Source organism: Rhamphochromis sp. 'chilingali' (genome assembly GCF_963969265.1).
Source record: "Rhamphochromis sp. 'chilingali' genome assembly, chromosome: 6".
Taxonomy (NCBI): Eukaryota; Metazoa; Chordata; class Actinopteri; order Cichliformes; family Cichlidae; genus Rhamphochromis; species Rhamphochromis sp. 'chilingali'.
The window spans coordinates 37,189,400-37,209,853 of NC_137933.1; the positions used below are offsets into that span (position 1 = coordinate 37,189,400).

At 42.7% G+C, this 20,454-nt stretch overlaps 1 protein-coding gene across 1 annotated transcript in view; it reads right to left on the bottom strand.

Moving 5' to 3' along the window:
• The window catches only part of itfg1 (integrin alpha FG-GAP repeat containing 1), a 171,755-nt gene that overhangs the window by 64,928 nt on the left and 86,373 nt on the right, over window positions 1-20,454 (bottom strand). The window contains exon 12 of the mRNA XM_080885940.1: window positions 11,940-12,048. Coding sequence (XP_080742066.1) covers window positions 11,940-12,048 — 109 coding nt within the window. The remainder of the gene's footprint in view (window positions 1-11,939; window positions 12,049-20,454) is intronic.

Consider the following 20,454-nt stretch of genomic DNA (forward strand, 5'->3'; position numbering starts at 1 on the left):
ATCACTGGAGATTTCTCTCTGGTGGAAGTGTGCATGCATGAAGTATGCATTAGAGAATTAAAGATGATATACTTTAAATAAGACTATCATGCACTTTAAATATAATTTTGAATATCCTGCCTGTTGGTATCTAATCAAGACAGCAGACCTGTGAATGATTTAGTGTGTACTGCAGTTAGGTAAAAAAAAATTATTTATCTAGAAAATGATTAATCACTTTACAATTTATATTCTCATTCATATTCATTTATATTCTTTCTGAATAAAAAATACAAATAGTTCTTGACTCTTGGTAACTACAGTCTCAACATACAACAATCTGTCAGCCAAAAATGTCATTTTTGCAGTGTAGCCACATTCAAAAATTAACCTTCATTTCTATTCTTGGCCATCCTGGTGACTTCCATTGAAAATCTTCACATCTAGAAACTGTCACATCCAACTCAGACCCTGTCTTTTTGTTAGTGTTGTCATCTTCAGGCCATATTATGTCTCATTACCATCTTATATTTGAATTTATATTTATATATATATATATATATATATATATATATATATATATATATATATATATATATATATATATATACACACACACACACACACACACACACACACACACACACACACACATACATAGCCGGTTACCAAGATTACGTGAAGTACCCTCAGAAGGTCTGCTAGATGATGTTAATGCAGCACTACGGGCAATACCTACAACCACGATTACCGACACTAACAAGCTGATCTACAATACGGCAGCAGTGATCAGTGAGATGCTTGGCTACAAGTTGAACAGTGACAAGGGGCAGTACCCTCCATGGAGAAGGAGGCTAGAGGGCAAGATCAAAGTAGCACGGAGGGAGGTTAGCCAACTAACGGAGTTGCAGCAAGGTGCGACAAATAAGGTGCCTAAGAAATACAGCAAGCTGTCCATACCTGAGGCCTTGGAAACTGCCAAGCAAGGACTCACGGCCTTGGCCAGCCGCTTGAGGAGGTACACCAGAGAGATAGAAGGCAGGAGAATAAACCAGCTGTTCTCCACAGAACCAGCAAAGGTGTACTCTCAGTGGCAAGGGAACAATAAGAGAACAGCACCACCAAGGCTGGAGACGGAGCAATACTGGAAGAGCATATGGGAGAAGGATGCAACCCATAACGGCAATGCTCAGTGGCTAGAGGATCTGAGGGCAGACCACAGCGACCTCCCTGAACAGGGTCCAGTAACCATCACAGTGGCAGATATCCAAGAAAGGGTCTCCAGTATGAAGAGTTGGACAGCACCGACATGGTTCACGCCTACTGGCTGAAGAAGCTGACTGCACTCCACGAGCGTCTGGCAGCACAAATGAACCAGCTGCTAGTTAACGAGAGACACCCGGAATGGCTAACTGAAGGCCGGACGGTCCTGATCCCCAAGGACCCCAAGAAGGGACCGGTCCCCTCCAACTACCGACCAATAACCTGCCTCAGTACTACATGGAAGCTCCTGTCAGGCATCATATCGGCTAAGATGAACAGGCACATGGGTCAATACATGAGCGGGACACAGAAAGGAATTGGCAAGAATACCAGAGGCGCAAAACACCAGCTACTGGTAGACAGAACAATCAGCCGAGACTGCAAGACCAGACTGACCAACCTGTGCACTGCCTGGATTGATTACAAGAAGGCCTATGACTCAATGCCCCACAGCTGGATACTGGAATGCCTAGAATTGTACAAGATCAATGGGACCCTAAGAGCCTTCATCAGGAACTCAATGGGGATGTGGCGTACAACACTAGAGGCCAACTCCAAGCCCATAGCACAAGTCACCATCAAGTGCGGGATCTACCAAGGAGATGCTCTGTCCCCACTGCTGTTCTGCATAGGCCTGAACCCCCTCAGTGAGATCATTAACAAGACTGGCTACGGATACCGACTACGGAACGGAGCAGTTGTCAGCCACCTCCTGTACATGGATGACATCAAGCTGTATGCCAAGAGTGAACGAGACATCAATTCACTGATCCACACTACCAGGCTATACAGCAATGACATTGGAATGTCGTTCGGACTGGAGAAGTGTAGTCGGATGGTATCAAAGAGAGGGAAGGTAGTCAGAACTGAGGGGATTGAACTACCAGAAGGCAACATTGCAGACATAGAGGACAGTTACAAGTACCTGGGGATCCCGCAGGCAAATGGGAACCATGAAGAGGCCGCTAGAAAGGCTGCAACCACCAAGTACCTGCAGAGGGTCAGGCAAGTCCTGAGGAGTCAGCTGAATGGTAAGAACAAGATCCGGGCCATCAACACGTACGCCCTGCCTGTGATCAGGTACCCTGCTGGGGTAATAGGCTGGCCAAAGGAGGAGATAGAAGCCACTGACATAAAGACAAGAAAGCTCCTTACCATGCATGGAGGGTTTCACCCCAAGTCCAGCACCCTGAGGCTGTACGCTAAGCGGAAGGAAGGGGGCCGGGGACTGGTGAGTGTCAGCACCACAGTCCAGGATGAGACAAGGAACATCCAAGAATACATTGGGAAGATGGCCCCAACTGACCGAGTGCTCAGTGAATACCTCAGGCAGCAGAAACCCAAGAAAGAGGAGGGAAACGAGGAACCATCATGGAAGGACAGGCCCCTGCACGGTATGTACCACCGGCAGATAGAGGAGGTGGCTGATATCCAGAAATCCTACCAGTGGCTGGACAAAGCTGGACTGAAAGACAGCACAGAGGCACTAATCATGGCAGCACAAGAACAAGCTCTGAGTACAAGATCCATAGAGGCTGGGGTCTATCACACCAGGCAAGACCCCAGGTGCAGGCTGTGTAAAGATGCCCCAGAGACAATCCAGCACATAACAGCAGGGTGCAAGATGCTAGCAGGCAAGGCATACATGGAACGCCATAACCAAGTGGCCGGCAAGTGTACAGGAACATCTGTGCCGAGTATAACCTGGAAGTCCCGAGGTCAAAATGGGAGATGCCCCCAAGGGTGGTGGAGAATGACCGAGCTAAGATCCTGTGGGACTTCTAGATACAGACGGACAAAATGGTGGTGGCTAACCAACCGGACATAGTGGTGGTAGACAAACAGAAGAAGACGGCCGTAGTGATCGATGTAGCGGTTCCGAATGACAGCAATATCAGGAAGAAGGAACACGAGAAGCTGGAGAAATACCAAGGGCTCAGAGAAGAGCTCGAGAGGATGTGGAGGGTGAAGGTAACGGTGGTCCCCGTGGTAATCGGAGCACTAGGTGCGGTGACTCCCAAGCTAGGCGAGTGGCTCCAGCAGATCCCGGGAATAACATCGGAGATCTCTGTCCAGAAGAGCGCAGTCCTGGGAACAGCTAAGATACTGCGCAGGACCCTCAAGCTCCCAGGCCTCTGGTAGAGGACCCGAGCTTGAAGGATAAACCGCCCGCAGGGGCGTGCTGGGTGTTTTTTTAATATATATAATATCCTTATATAATTTTTTTTTTTTTTTTAAATTTTGTATTGTACTTTAGCTTGGTTTTTGCAAACTAACACTGCATGTGCGGTGTGTGTTTCTGGCACTCCAGCATTAGGCACTCCATATGGCTGGGTTAAATAAAAGCTATTACCAACAATTCACCTTCATATTAACTAAAATACTCAGGGTCTAAATCTGAAAAGCAACTTTAGAGCATACCAAATTCAACTGACTATACAAAAGAAACCTTCCTTGAAATACTGTCAAAACAACAAGACATATAGAACCGATATGATTTTTACCCTCTGCTTTCAATTTTATTTTATTTATTACAGAATGGCGTCCTTACTGCTAACTTTTTCACTGCTCTGTGGCTCTACTCACAAAGTTATAGCATGCTTGTAAATAATAAATGGTTCGATAGCAACAGAGGTACAGGTCTTGATGGAAAGCACTACTGAGGGGACTATTCTATGTCAGGAGCTTGGAAGCATAAGATGTCAAACCAGTACAGGTTCAGGTCATCTCAGTGTGAACATGCCTGCAAGAGTCCAGGATTCTGGCAGGCAGAAAGGCAAGGTTGCTGTCTAAGGTGTGTGTGATGGAAATTGTGATGGATTTAGCCTGGAAAGTCAAAGTACTTCATGGTATCTGAGCTTTCACTCAGAAACTGCGCACACATGCAAGTGTATACCAGGCTGGACACAAAGTAAATCCTACAGTGGGTGTTGTTCAATAATGCGCATGGGAGGGTTGAGGGATGTCGTCTTGAGAAAATGGGATTTCATCTTACAGAACAGAGGACTGTATCAGGCTGTCTACAAAGACACACAACTAACTGACAAAGTCTCAAGGCTGAATATGAAGTGCACGCTTTAGGCCTCACTTACTACAGTGTAATACTATTAGCTGTGCTATCAGAGATGCCTGAATAGAATGGTAAATAAACAGTTCTATCCTCATGGGGATTCACAGGAGGTGCAAGGCTATTAAGCTGAATTTGAGCTCACACTCACAAGGGAGAGGAATGAAATGTTGACAAGGTGTGAACACTTGACAGATACATTTTTATTTTGGTTGCTTGTTGCTCTCTCATCTGTACTCTGCTAGATGGAGTGAAAATGCAACACAGTGAACATGTATGAAATATTTACAACCAGAAATGTAATAAGTGAAGCTGAATGAAGAGGAGACACGGGAAAGCTGACAGTGGGGAGGAAAAAAAACATGAATTTTGGCGTGGGTGTATCTTTTTGTGTGTTGTTTGAAGTGCTGCAGTGAGACAAGACATGGATAACGATAAGGACGGCAGAGTTTAAAGAGGCGGCACGAAAGGAATTCCTGTTACGGCACGAGGAAAGGGGACGTGTCAAGGTCACACACGTACAAGCATACACACAAAAGCTGTTAGAAAACTAAAAACAAATGACTCTCTTTCACTTTTTTGGCATATATAAACCACCTAATATATAATAGTTTTAGTATTTTGCTATATTTCTTCCTAATGTAGTGGTCTTTCAGATTCCCAATTTGTACAACCATGTTTATTGATGTTGAGCCGACTATGCCTGGAGAGAATCTAGATTACAATGTGCCTCCTCTGATGCACACAAAGTCACCAGCTGCTTCTTTCCTATTAGCTGTAAGGGGTTTCATTGACAGGAGGGAATCCATGCAGAGGTTCATGCCATTTCCTTGCCTCCCTTCTCATTCTAATTACCCAGAACCCCTGCGAACCAGCTTCTTAAAATGTTGCAGAAGAGCATGTAAACAACAAGTTCGAAAGAAAGAATATCAGAAAAGCAGCAGTTCCTCTCTGACTAGAATACAAACTGAAATATGTGCACTTTATGTGGGAACAAAATTTCATCTTGTGTTGGAGCCCAGGGATTTCTGGTAAGCAGAGTCTACAACCAACCAATATATTATAGCCCACTGAATTTGGAAAATGGGTTCTGTGCATCTAGGGATAAAGATTTGATGAATATACTTAATTTCATTGGGATTTTTGTAAACAGTATTGCGACAATGATTTCAGGAATTGTTACTGTCTATAAATTAAATACCTTGCATTATTACAGCACAGCCACGTATTTTTGGCAGTCTGTTTACAGACTGGCGGCTATCTTGTTGCACTTTTAATTTTTTTAAATATTGGATAAAGGAATCCTGTCATTTCCTACACAACCCAGCATTAATAAGAGAAATCGCTAATAAAAGCCACTTGCTTGTAATCAGTGGCAAACTACTGTGTAAAGGTTGAGTGTGCGTGTCAATGTGTCAGCATTTTTGCTTGTACAGAATCTAAAGATGTTTTAAAATGTCCATCAACTTCAGGAGATTGTGACACTTTCTTTTTCTACATCAATAACCAAAACAGCTCAAGATCAAGGTTTTCTGAGGAAATCAGAGCAAGTTTGTTGAGGTGATGATATGAAGATCCCCAATCAGAAGCTTTCCTAGGGACTGCTAACTGAGCAGCATCTTAACTGTGCATGTCAATGCATCACTTACCTACTGTAACCTACTGTCATTATTTAGCTCATGTGTGACAGCACTGGAATCCTATTGCCATAACCGTCTGTCTTCTCTCTTTTATAGTTTCTTCTTTGTCCTCTTTGTTTTTCTCTCTGTACTTTTTTGCAGGCATTTCTAGCTCAGAAACAGCATTTTTCTCATATCCAGTTACCAGCCCCAACAACCAGAGAGTTTATTTTTATATTGGTTGCAGTTTATTGTCTTTTTTGTGCTCTTCTCTCTCCTTCCCATTACTCCCTAACTGGCAGCAGATGGCTGTCCAATCTTGAGCCTACTTCTGATGGAGATTTCTCCCTGTTAAAAGGTCGCCAAGTGCTAGCTCAGAGAGGATCACTGGGAGTTTGTCTACTGAAAGTGTGTATGCATGAAGTATGCACTATAGGGTTATAGATGATAGGCTTTAAACAACACTATCATGCATTTGAAATATAAATGTTAAATTTCTGGCTACTGGTAACTAATCAAGCAGGTGTTAGCCATAGTAATGAGACGGCTTGTGAATGATATAGTGTGAGCAGCAGTTAGCTGGAAAAATTATTTATTTAGAAAATGATTCACCACTTTACAGTCTATATTTTGGAACATCATAATGAAACAAAATGTTTTCTTTCTGAATAAAAATATTTGTTAAATCTTGTCTTGACAGTCTCAACATATAATAATCTGTCTGCCAAAAATGTCATTTTTGCAGTGTGGTCACCTTCAAAAATTAATATTAATATCAGCAGCAGATTACATCTGCAGATGCCAATTTGCAAAATTGGGACTTGGTGAATAATTACTTCCCTTTTTACAGCAATTTAAAGACATTGTTGGTAATATGTGTTGGTGAGTCATTACAACTGCTCCTCTTGAAAATTCTAAATTTCACTTTTTATTTCAGCAACGATTAATAATTCAACCCTATGTAATGAAAACATTAGTGCTTGTCCATATCAAGTCCACGCAGACTTCTTGTGGGTACCTAGGAACCACTTGCACCTTCAGTAGGACAACCTTTCAGCTTAAACACATGTCTCACAAATGCAAAATGGAAGCCAAGACACAAGACACCTGGGTCAAATCTTAGCGCTACAACTTGATATCCAGGTCACTGCTTCTACTTCAACTAACCTTGACATGACATGTCACAGAACACACCTTGCCATTACCAGGTTGCCAAGTTCCCAGAAACAACAGTATTGCTACCAACTGAACCAAATAGAGGGTTTTAGTGTCAGTTGTAACAGGTCGGTGCAATGGAACTAACCTTCTTCTGCCTCTCACATCCTATTATTCCATGAAAGTATGGCACTGCTCTGCCACTCCTCCTTCTGACTACTGTGTCATTCAAGTGGTGGAGAGAGCAGTGATTGGTTTGCTGGCTCAATTCAAAGATGTGTATTAAGACATTTAACTGTCTAACTGAACGGGCTAACAAGTGAAGGGTACTTGCACTATACCACTGTGGTGGATACCAACATACTAAATTCCTAAATCCAAACTATAATTTTATTTCATTTAGTCTTATGACTCAAATCACTTGATCCACTATTGTGAACTTGATGTAATTTGAGCATTTGTTACCACCACAAACAATTTGTTTGAGTGGAATGAGGTCTCAAATGCCTTTATTGTTGATCTGCTGTGTCAACAGTATAATGTCTTCATTGAATCAATGACAAGTGAAAGGCATCATTGGTATACAGTGCACCTCAGGAGAGGTTAACTTGTTTTGTATGTAATCCCTTGAAAACAATATTGATTCTGAGGCATAATTTAAGTGTTAGTAAGTGCTAGTACCACTGTGTGTCGTTTTTTGTGTGTGATTCAGAAAGCAGAAGAGGAGGTGTAGTCCCTCCCCTTCCAATAGACAAAACAACAACTGTTCACCAACTGTGCAGAAACAGAAAGGGATGAGCAGCGCTCCTTTTCGTGCTAATGAGCAGAGCAGAGTGACAGATTAAATTGTGCACAGGCCCACCCCAGAGTGGAACTATTTTTACTTTTCTCAAATGTCACCAGGTACTAATGCTGTACAAACATTTTGACTTCAAAAGAACACATCTTGATTTTTACTCAAACACTGCTGCAATAAAAAAATGAAAGAAATAAAATCTATTAACTTAAAAAAAAAAAAAAGTGAGCCAAAAATACATGAAACTATTTCTGAACAGATACTGAAGCCAAAGCTGCTTGTAGTGAGACATTTGAATACAAGTTTTACAGCACTCTTGGACAAAAAGTGTGTGCCGTTTCTTCAGACTTAGTGAACATTTAATTGTCTTCCTTGCATAAAAGAATAGAAGGTATTTTTTCGAGGATCTCTGACAGCTTTGCCTGACTATCAAAAGTGGAAAATGACAGGATAATTGGGTAATGAAAAAGTAGAAAAAGACAAGCAATAACTGTATCAGGCTATTGACTCCCTAAAACAATACACTACACCCATACCCATTGCTTTAACTTTGGGTTAATAACTTTACCTGATGATACTAAATTTTGGTGGTAAATCAGTTCATTTACAACCTGAATCATACATTCTTGGCTTGATTTTTAAATCTTTGCTGTAAAAAAGAAACAAATGCACAGTAAATAGAAAAAAATGTAATTTACTGCATAATTATTGCATACAATTGGAAATATGGCATGAAAGCAAATAAGCCTCTTCAACCTCTTCATTAAAATTCTCTCTGACTGAGAAGGTCATGCTGACTATTAAAAGAGGTGATGCTTTAAAGAAGCTGGCCTGGAGAGAAATCTTTATGATATACACCCTCAACACCATGGGAATAAATAGAACCGATGATTATTTAAATATTAAATGCCTTTTGATTTATGTGACAGTTGATAATTTGGGGGTTTGTCTTGAAGTAAACAGGAACCTGATAATGACTTTTCTAATGGATAAAAGATGGCCAGTGGCTTTGGTATATGAGGTTTTATGCATGTATGATGGATAATGTACTAGCTCTGTCCTTGTGTATATAACTTAATTCATTTTGTGTACCTCACACACTTTAATGAAGTCTTTGTGTTGAAATATCTACGTGTACTTCCACTGAAATGTGACCCAACAGACAAGTCAAACTCACTCTACTGTACAAAAAAATATCAGGTATAATATATGCTTCGGCCAGCAAAATCCAATCACCAGTTTGTCGCATCTTATAGACATGCCAGCCAGAAACTTCTACCAAAAGAAGCCAGCTCATCTACGATTCGGAACAATCGACATTGGAACTCTGACTGGATGCAGCCGAGAGCTGGCCCAGGTACTCAAGAAGAGGAACATCGACATAGCCTGTGTTCAAGAATGCAAATGGACCGGAAGCAAAGCGGCGGAGAATGGAGAGGGATATAAGCTCTTCTACTGCGGAGAGAGAGCCACTAAGAATGGAGTGGCCATCGCACTCAGCAAACACCTGCTCCAATCCCCGTATAAGATTGAGCGAACATCTGATTGATTAATGTCTATCAGAATCGAACTAGGAACAGCTGACGTTAATGTTGTGACCTGCTATGCACCACAGACTGGATGCAGCGATGAAACAAAAAATTAATTTTGGGACACGTTGGACAGGATCATACAGCGCATCCACAACATTGCGGAGGACACCGTTGGTTCAACAAAACCGGGTGAAAAATACATTGAGAAACAGGTCTGGTGGTGGAATGAGGAGGTACAAAAAGCAATAAAAGTGAAGAAGCTGGCCTATAAGACTTGGTGGCGATCGCGAGCGCATGAAGATCTCACCCGATACCGCTCGCTGAAATCAGCAACAAAGAGGGCAGTGGCCTCCGCGAAAAGACGACACTACCAAGATTTTTATGACCAGCTCCAAACCCCAGAAGTGACCAATAACATCTACCGACTTGCCAAAGCCCGCCACCGCGTGAAGTAGGACTTTGATACAGACCATGTTGTCCAAATCAAAGGAGCCAATGGGCAGGTTCTGCGAGACCCCCGAGACATCCTTCAGCGCTGGTCAGATTACTTCGCTGGAATCAGCAATGAAGAATTTACACATCCGCCTATCCCGCCCGCGGACCCAGTCGCAGGGCCTGTCACACCAATCACCACTGCCGACGTCCAAAACGCGTTGAAGAAAATGAAAAACGGAAAAGCCACAGGACCGGACGACATCCCAGCTGAAATTTGGAAGATGATGGGCAACTGCGGTACAACATTCCTTGCAGCACTCTTCAACCATATCACGGTCGAAGACAAAGCCCCCCGAGCTTGGACATAGAGCATCACAGTGCCCAACTGGAAGGGCAAGGGAGACGTCACAGAGTGCACCAACTATCGACCAATTCGTCTACTCTGCCATGCAATGAAGATCTTCGAACGTGTCCTGGAAAATCTGATCCGTCAACTGGTCACAATCACCCCGAATCAATGCGGCTTTGTTAAGGGCTGTGGATCTATCGATGCCATACACGCGGCCCGTTTGCTGATGGAAAAGCACCGGGAAAAGAACAAGACGGTGCACATGGTCTTTCTGGATCTGGAAAAGGCATTCGATAGGGTCCCCCACAAGCTGATTTGGCGATCATTACGAACTCATGGTGCCCCGGAAGCCTATGTGAAATGGACTCAGCTGCTCTACCGTAACGTCACAAGCGAGGTCCGATGTTCAGCGGGAACATCACCAGCCTTCCCGATTACCGTTGGCATCCACCAGGGCTCGGCCCTCTCGCCCCTGCTGTTCACTCTCTGTATGGACACCGCAACGGCTGATCTGCAATCACCACATCCATGGAGCCTCCTGTATGCAGATGATGTGTGCCTATCAGAAACAGAAAACTGCCTAGCCCTGCAAACCCAAACACAAGCATGGAAAGACTGGCTCTTCGAAAACGGCATGCGCCTGAACATCAAGAAGACTGAGTACCTTGAATGCAGCCCCCAGACCAACAGCACCATCACTATCGACGGCGAGCCGCTGACTAAAGTTGCCCAATTCAAGTACCTCGGGTCCCTTGTCATCTCGGACTGCGAAAGTCTACCAGACGCCAGACTCCGTGTCAACAAAGCGTGGAGGAAGTGGCATCAGGTGAGTGGAGTCTTATGTGACAAGAGAATGCCAATCTATCCTAAGGTCAATTGTGCACCCAGTGGCACTCTACGGGTCAGAGTGCTGACCAGCGACGACCAAACATGAACAAGCTCTTCACACCATGGAGATGAAGATGCTGAGGTGGCTTCTGGGTCTAGGCCACAAGGAAGACCAAAAAAGCGCTGGATGGACCGAATCAAGGATGATATGAAGGCTGTGAATATTACACCAGAAGACGCCCTTGATAGAAAGAAGTGGAGGAAGGCATGCAAGATAGCGGACCCTGTGTCGCGGGATATAAACCGCTAGGAAGAAGAAGAATATATGTTTCACAAAAAAACCAATTACTCCTCTTCCTCTCATCTCAACTGCCATTGATTCATTAATGGCACCAACATAGACTAGGAGAAGTGTGGTTTTATGTTTTGAGAGGCAATAGAGTGCAATAGAGTGCCTTATGTGCTGTACAAGGAGACTAGATTCGAAATGGCCTTTTGGGAGAAGGTGCATTTACTACAGCAGATCTTTTTGTGCGGACAGTGGCCAGTTTAATTTAAGATGAAATTGAACAAAAAGCTCAGAGAGATCCCTTTTTCACCACCAACTGAGTAGCTCCAGGCTAGAAATCAAAATATGACAGATAATAGTCATGACCATCTGCTTTCGAGGTTGGGGAAAAGACTTGCTCATGTTTAATGTTCCTAATTGGTCTAGGAGGGGCTGTTACAGAAAGAAAATAAGAAAAAAAGGACTAAATGATAATATATTCAAATTTCAGTATGTGTATGTTATCTGGTGAGGACAGCTTGGGAATGGAAATAAATGTTCTTCCTTCATGTTGCCCCTTCAAGGGACTGGTTTCAGCATGGGGAGAGTAGTGAGAAAGGGAGCATACTTGGCAAATCAGTCCCTTACCCATCACTTTAACGAAGTAGGCATCGGCTTCGAAATTGTTCTTCAAAGCGTGAATTCTCAAGTCCTGTTTGCCCTCTGCCTTGCTCTGAACCAGCATGTCTAAAATACCCTGCAAATGAAGACAGACACATAGATAAGGGACAATGAGAGCATGGCATGGTGCTTCTTCTGATGTACATTTTTATCCCTCTGACATACTGGATGTCTCATCCAGAATTATCGCATCATCTCTATTCCGCTGTCTTTCTCCTTTCCTCACTAAGTCTCTCTTTCTCTCGGTCTCATTTATAAATTCTCTCTCAGGGGCGAGTGAGAGAGCCAAGCACTGAAAGCGGGAGAGTTGAATTTAATAGACAGGCCACATTAGCAGTAGTAATTAATTCTGATAAGACAAGAACATACAGTAGATCGCAATACAGCTTCTGTACTATATGTAGTCTCTCATTAAGAGACTGGGGGTGAGTGCTGGAATCAAAGTCTACGACACACACAAAGAAGGATTTTGACAAAGGTAGTGTGTAAGAGAGTATGTGTAGATGTTTTCTAGCAAGGCCCATTTGCAGCATTAATTAAATGCTTAATATCACAGAGCAACACACTTAACACACTTAATGAGAGCAAAACCTAACAAATCATTTCCCAACGTTTGGGAAAATTAAAGTATAGCTCATCTTGTTTTATCTACTCTTCCTCTATAGTGGTGTATTGCCAGGTCCTGCATCTATTGCACCCACTCCCACAATGAATCAAATTCCAAAATAAAAATGCACAAAGTGAAGAATAACACTGCAACAATGAGGGAGAGCAAAAAAACCAAAAACACACAGAGCACTCATGCGCGCGCACACACACACGCACACACAAATAAATACAGTAGCTCAGAAAAAAAGGGGGGGGAAAAAAAGCACACTCATGCACACGCTACCCCATGTGTAACTGTTGGCATGATGACATTGTATATAATTTGGATTATTTCTTTATCTCGTCAAGATCCATGTCATGATTGTAAATTATTTAAGCTGTACATTACTTTGTTTGTTTTTTGTAGTCAACGTTTTGGTGCTTTTATTTTGAAAGTCAAGTTCGCTTACAAGTTGCGCTAGTTTCCTCTTTGGGTAGAACGAAGAAAAACACCTGTAAGCGCGCAGAAAGGATGGTTTTTATTGAAAGACATGTTAAGTGGACTTTGACTACACACGGTTAAAGGAAACCTCAGAAGAACGGCGGCTAATTCCCTTTTTGCAGCATGCAGCCAACGAGGTATTTATTTATTTATTTATTTATCGTGTTTGTTGTACAGTGTTTTTACTGCTGTGTCTTATGCTGAGTTTTATTTTGTTAATGCTGTATAGTTTTCACGGTGGCTTTGGAGAGAAGTCTTCAAATAAACCAGTGACAGAAAACCACTTGCGTCTGCCTGTGCTTCGAGGGAATTATAGTGAAAACTCGGACTGTTCGTCAACGCAAGCGGCCACTAATTGACGATGCGGCAACTTCAAAGCATCAGCGGGCTTGTTCCTACATGTCTACAGCGCAGCGGAGCTGACAAGAACTGGCAGATAAGCTGAAAGTACTATATGCATATGGTGATATGACACATGCACAAGTATTAAAGGGCAGTGTTTTAAGGAAAGGTGTTTAAGTTAAGTGGCCTAAGAAGGGACCTTTGCAAACATTGCTGAAGAATACTGTGATTGATAACTACTGTGGTGTATAGTACATCTTGTTTTGGTGTAAGCTAAAACTTTTGAAGATTTTAAGATAAAAGTGCATTTGGGAAGCAATAAGTGAAGGTTTTGGATGTAAATTCTTGAACTGTTTTGAAGTTTATTATCAGGTGTATTTTTGTAAGATAACACTTCCATTTGAACTGTGTTATTTTTGTGCCATTTACATATGAGTAAGTGTTAAACATTGAGGCTTGGTTAACCATCTACATTTCTTATTTCTAAGTGGGTTGATTAAGAAGTGCTGTAAAATGTCAGAACCAAGCGAGCCTACAGTTCAGTTTAGTGACAGTGCAGACTTTCAAGATCAGTCTGAAGAAGGTCAAGTGCATGGTGCTGAAGCTCAGCAAGAGGAAGCGCAGCAGCCAAGACGAAGTGAAAGAATCAGAACTCTAACAGAGAAAGGCAAAGAAATGCAAGATGAGAAAATTAAAGCACTCCAGCAAAGGTTTAACTATATATATGACAAATGGAAAACACAAGTTAAATCTGCAAGACAATCCTTATCACAGACAACAGAGACCTTATCTGAGGACTTGCTTAATGACATTATAAGTGATGTCACAGGTCTTTCTGCAGATGTCCAGCGTGTCTATGAAGAGCTACGAAAGATCTCTGCTCCAGACCAGGTCACGCGTCGTAGAGTGGATCGGTGTGTAGAGATTTCTACATTTGTTGCATCCAGAGCCTCAAGTAGGTTGCATGGAAGGTCTCCAGAAAAGGAGGAGCAAGACTGGCCAGAAGCAGGCTCTCTCTTTAATTCAAGCACCTGCAATTCAGGTTCTGTTGCTTCCATTTTGAAAGGCACCTCAGTACTTTCAAGCAGGTCTTCTGCAAGGCGACAAGATGCTGCTGCTGATGTTGCTGCAAGTCAGGCTGTTCTTAAAGTGTTACAAGAACAAGAAAAAGAACAGTTAGAGATCGAGCGTCTAGAAGCCGAAGCTAAGAAAAAGATAGCTGAGCAGGAGGCAGCAGCAGTAAAACGTCGGTTAGAAAGAGAGGCAGAAGAGGTAAAACGAAGAATGCAGAGAGAGGAAGAAGAAGCTAAAATTAAGGCTCAACTAGAGGAAGAGCACATAGCTCTACAAAGGACTCTGGAGGAAAAGCGGAGAAAATTACAGCATCTGGAGGCAATGAAGGATCTCAGTGCAGCAAGGGCGAGAATGCTGGTGTACAATCAAGAGAATGACAAAGAGGAAGAGCAAAAGGACGTACTGCAACCTGAGGTTGTAGTGGATAATAAACTTTGTGCTTCCACAGGCTCTTTGCCCCAGTGTATGCCTCCTGCACCACAAGTTGTGACCACTTCTTCAAATGACAGTACTGCAGAACTTGTCAAAGTGCTGGCAGGAGCTTTAAGTGCCAACCGAATTCCAATTCCTGAACCTACAGTATTCAGTGGGGATCCATTGAAATACAGTGATTGGAAAATCTCCTTTGAAACGCTGATTGACCAGAAGAGCATTCAAGATAAGGAGAAAATCTACTACCTTCGCCGGTATGTAAGTGGACAAGCTAAGAAAGCAATCGATGGCTATTTCCTTCTTGGAACTGAATCAGCCTATGCTGCTGCAGTTGAGATTTTGGAGGAAAGATACGGAAACCCATTCACGATTGCAAAGGCATATAGAGATAAGCTTCAGACATGGCCCAAGATAGGCTCCAAGGACAGCTTTGAACTCAGAGAGTTTTCTGACTTTCTCCGTAGTTGTGAAGCCGCCATGGTCCATATTAAGGCACTGGAAATCTTGAATGACTGTAATGAAAACAGAAAAATTTTGTCAAAATTACCAGATTGGCTAACAGCAAGATGGAATAGACAAGTTATTGAAATAGAAGAAGCGACTAATCAATTTCCCTCCTTCAGCCAATTTGTGAAGTTCTTGACAAGAGAGGTGAAAATTGCTTGCAACCCTCTCACATCGCTGCAGGCACTGAAACAAGATGAAACTGAAAAAACCAAATCCTCAAGACATTTCAACTTTGCAGCAAAGACACTCATCACAAGTTCCAGTGAAAAATATGCTGATACATGTCTTTTCTGCAAAAGGACTGGGCATACATTGCACCAATGCAGGAAGTTCGGGGAGAAAGCAGTTAATGATAGAATTAAATTCATTCAAATGGAAAAGTTGTGCTTTGGTTGTCTGAAGTACGGTCATCACTCAAAGAGTTGCATCAGTAGGAGTGTTTGTGACAAGTGCCAGAAGCGTCATCCTACTTGTTTGCACGAAGAACGAACCAAAGAGAAGCAAAAACCACCACAGGCCAAGCAAAATCGGAATCATGAAACTTCGAGTGAGGTTCATGAAGAAGTACAACTAGCACAGGATTACGAAATGACCAGAACTGCTACTTCAAATACAGTAATGCTTCATGGAGCTAAAATGCAAACAGCTGCAATAGTTCCAGTGTGGCTTTCCTGCACAACACAACCAGCACAAGAAGTCCTTGTGTATGCTTTATTGGACTCGCAGAGTGACACAACATTTGTGTTGAGTGAAGCAGCAGAAACTTTACAGACAAATGGAGAGCAAGTCAAGCTTAAGCTTTCTACCATGACGTCAAGAACTACAGTGGTGAGTTCTCTAAGAGTAAGTAACCTACAAGTCCGTGGCTTTTACTCCAACAAGAGAATCTCCTTACCACCAGTGTACACGCGTGATTTCATCCCAGCTAACAGAACTCACATCCCAACCAATGAAACTGCAGAAGCGTGGCCCCATCTAGTACACTTACAGTCAGAAATTGCACCTCTGCAGGACTGTGACGTGGGTCTGCTTATCGGATATGACTGTTCACAAGCCCTGCTTCCGAGAGAAGTTGTGTCTGGCAAAGAGAACGAGCCTTATGCACAACGTACAGACCTTGGATGGAGTATTGTTGGTAATGGAAACCCCTGTGTTGATTATGGGGACGCAATCGGAATCAGTCATCGCATAGTAGTGAGACAAGTGATACCAGATGTTGAGTCTTCTGTCAACCTCAAAAGGGTAGTGCATTATGTGAGCCAAACCAAAGTGAAGGAAGTAACTCCTTCAGACATCATAAGGGTCTTGGAATCAGACTTCTCAGAAAGAACTGGAGATGATATTGTGTCTCAAGATGATCTCAAGTTCCTGACAAAGTTGAGAAAAAACATTGTGCAAAATGATACAGGTCACTTTGAAATGCCACTGCCATTCAAAGAAGACAGGCCTAAATTACCCAACAACAAGATATGTGCCATACATCGCTTGAAGTGCCTGGAAAGGAGACTAAAGAAAGACCAACAGTACTACAGAGACTACGTAAGCTTCATGAATGACATCATTTCATGTGGTGATGCAGAGAAGGTCTCTGATGAAGAAAATGATGAGAAATTGGCTTGGTATATTCCACATCATGGGGTTTATCATCCACAGAAACCAGGGAAAATACGTGTGGTATTTGACTGCTCTGCCAAATTCCAAGAAACATCTCTCAACGACCATCTACTCACTGGTCCAGATTTAACGAACACATTGGTGGGTGTCCTTTGTCGCTTTCGAAAAGGTTCTGTTGCAATCATGTGCGACATTGAGAGAATGTTCCACCAGTTTCATGTCAAAAGGGAAGATCAAGATTATTTGAGATTCCTATGGTGGGAGAATGGCAACTTGGAAACCTCACCATCAGTTTACAGAATGAAGGTTCATTTGTTTGGAGCGGCCTCGTCGCCTGGCTGTGCCAATTTTGGCCTAAAACATCTGGCAACTCAAGGACAAGGTCAGTTCAACGAAGAAACTATACATTTCATCCAAAGGAATTTCTACGTAGATGATGGATTGGCAAGTGTTCCGACTGAGAAGGAAGCCATCCAGCTTGTCAAGGAATCACGAGAGCTTTGTAGTATCGGACGATTGAGACTGCATAAGTTTGTTTCCAACAGCGAGAATGTCATGGCAACCATTCCACAAGAAGAGCGTGCCACAATCAAGGATTTGAACATGGCTTTGGACTTACCACATATGGAAAGAGCTCTTGGAGTAGAGTGGTGCGTCACGTCTGACTTATTCAAGTTCAGAGTTCAAGTGAAATCCAATCCACTAACAAGAAGAGGTGTGCTCTCTACTGTGGCCTCTATATATGACCCCTTGGGATTCATCGCACCCTTCGTCCTTGTAGGGAAACAAATGCTCCAGCAAATGTGTAAAGAAAGGATTGGCTGGGATGAGGAGCTTCCAGAAATCCTAAAACCTCAGTGGGAGTCCTGGATTAGAGACCTTCCCAACCTGACTAACATGCAAGTCAAAAGATCCTTCTTACCTTCTGATTTTGGTAATGTCAAAAGGTATGAACTTCACCATTTTTCAGATGCCAGTTTCTCAGGATATGGTGTATGTACTTACCTGCGAGCCATCAGTGAATCTGATGAAGTACATTGCTCTTTGGTAATGGGAAAATCCAGAGTTTCCCCAATCAGTGTTACTACGATACCAAGACTGGAATTCACTGCAGCAGTTGTTGCAGCCCGAACCAGCGACATGCTTCGCAGTGAACTGGAAATCCAGGATCTTCAGGAATTCTTCTGGACAGATTCCACTGTTGTTCTTGGCTACATAAACAACGACGCCAGAAGGTTTCAGGTATATGTAGCAAATCGCATACAGAGGATCAAGTCAAGTACAAACCCTGAACAATGGGGTTATGTCGCTTCAGAAGATAATCCAGCTGATCATTCTTCTCGAGGTTTGACTGCAGAGCGGCTTAGGACCTCAAATTGGTTTACCGGCCCAACATTTCTTTGGCAAAAAGAACTTCCTGGCAGACAATGCAAGGTGGGTGAAATCAAGGAGGATGATCCTGAACTCCGCAAGCTGATTGTGTGTAACACAAAGTCAAAGGAAGACAAATCATTGTTGGATAACTTCAAGAAATTCTCGGACTGGTCAAGGTTATCGAGAGCAGTTGCCAGACTGAAAAGATACATCAGAATGCACAAAGGTATTCAGCAAAGAACAAGTGATAGCACAAGTCTAGAGGAGAGAAAAGAAGCAGAACTTGTGATTGTCAAGTTGGTTCAGGAAGAAGCATTCTCAGATGAGATAAAGAGCTTGGAGCTAAAGACAATAGTTGAAAACAGTCCACTGTGCAAGTTAAATCCTTTCTTGGATGAAGAAGGGATCTTAAGAGTGGGAGGACGTTTAAGTCAAGCCACGTTGCACCCTCATGTGAAGCACCCAGCAATTCTGCCAAAAAATAGCCACGTAGCAGTTTTACTAATCAAGCATTTTCACGAAAGAATCCATCATCAAGGACGTGGAATGACAATGAACGAACTGAGAGCAAATGGTTGGTGGATCCTGGGATGTAGCGGTGCAGTTTCATCACATATTTTTAAATGTGTGACCTGCAGGAAGTACAGAAGATCCACTGAAGAGCAAAAAATGGGTGACTTGCCACAAGATAGGACAGAAACAACACCGCCTTTTACCTACGTTGGCATGGACTGCTTTGGTCCAATCTATGTTAAGGAAGGAAGAAAGACTCTCAAAAGATATGGTCTTTTGTTTACCTGTCTATGTTCAAGAGCCATACATATAGAAGTGGTTGATGACATGACAACTGATGCATTTCTCAATGCTTTAAGGGCATTCATAGCCATAAGAGGAAATGTTCGACAGCTAAGATCCGACCAAGGAACAAATTTTGTTGGTGCTAGGAGAGAGTTCATGGAGTTAATGAAGGGAATGGATCAAGAAAAGGCTAAGATTCTAGGATGTGAATTTCTCATGAACCCTCCAACAGCAAGCCATAGGGGAGGTGTCTGGGAGCGTCAAATAAGGACTATAAGAAGTGTTCTTACCGCTATTCTCGATCAGTCATCTCAAAGGCTTGACTGCACCTCCTTGAGAACCTTTCTGTATGAGGTCATGGCTATCATCAACAGCAGACCACTCACGACTGAACATTTGAATGATCCATCAGGCCTTGAACCATTGACTCCAAACCACATCTTAACAATGAAGTCCAAGATCATTCTGCCCCCGCCTGGAGAGTTTGTCAAAGAAGATGTTTATCTTAGGAAAAGATGGCGTCGAGTGCAGTGTTTGGCTAATATGTTTTGGACTCGATGGAAGAAAGAATATCTTCTAAATTTACAAGAGCGACAAAAGTGGCGGAAGAACAGAAGGAACATCAAGGTTGACGACATTGTCCTTCTACAAGATGATCTGGCACCACGCAATGAGTGGAAGATGGCTAGAGTCACAGAAGTTTATCCAGGATCAGATAATCGAGTGAGGAGGATAAAGTTGCACGTCAGTGATACACATGACAAAGGAGGGAGCCACACAGCTAAAACTGTTGTTCTTGAGAGACCTGTTCAAAGAGTGGTTACTCTCTTAGAAGCAGACTAAATGGTTATTTGCTGGAAGTTACCTGACAAAGGGTTGATAACGAGAAGTCTTTGGTGATAAGTAGAAATGCTTGTTTGGAGAGACTATTTCATTAGGGAAATCCCACGTAAAGATTTGTGTGATTTGGTGGGAGTGTAACTGTTGGCATGATGACATTGTATATAATTTGGATTATTTCTTTATCTCGTCAAGATCCATGTCATGATTGTAAATTATTTAAGCTGTACATTACTTTGTTTGTTTTTTGTAGTCAACGTTTTGGTGCTTTTATTTTGAAAGTCAAGTTCGCTTACAAGTTGCGCTAGTTTCCTCTTTGGGTAGAACGAAGAAAAACACCTGTAAGCGCGCAGAAAGGATGGTTTTTATTGAAAGACATGTTAAGTGGACTTTGACTACACACGGTTAAAG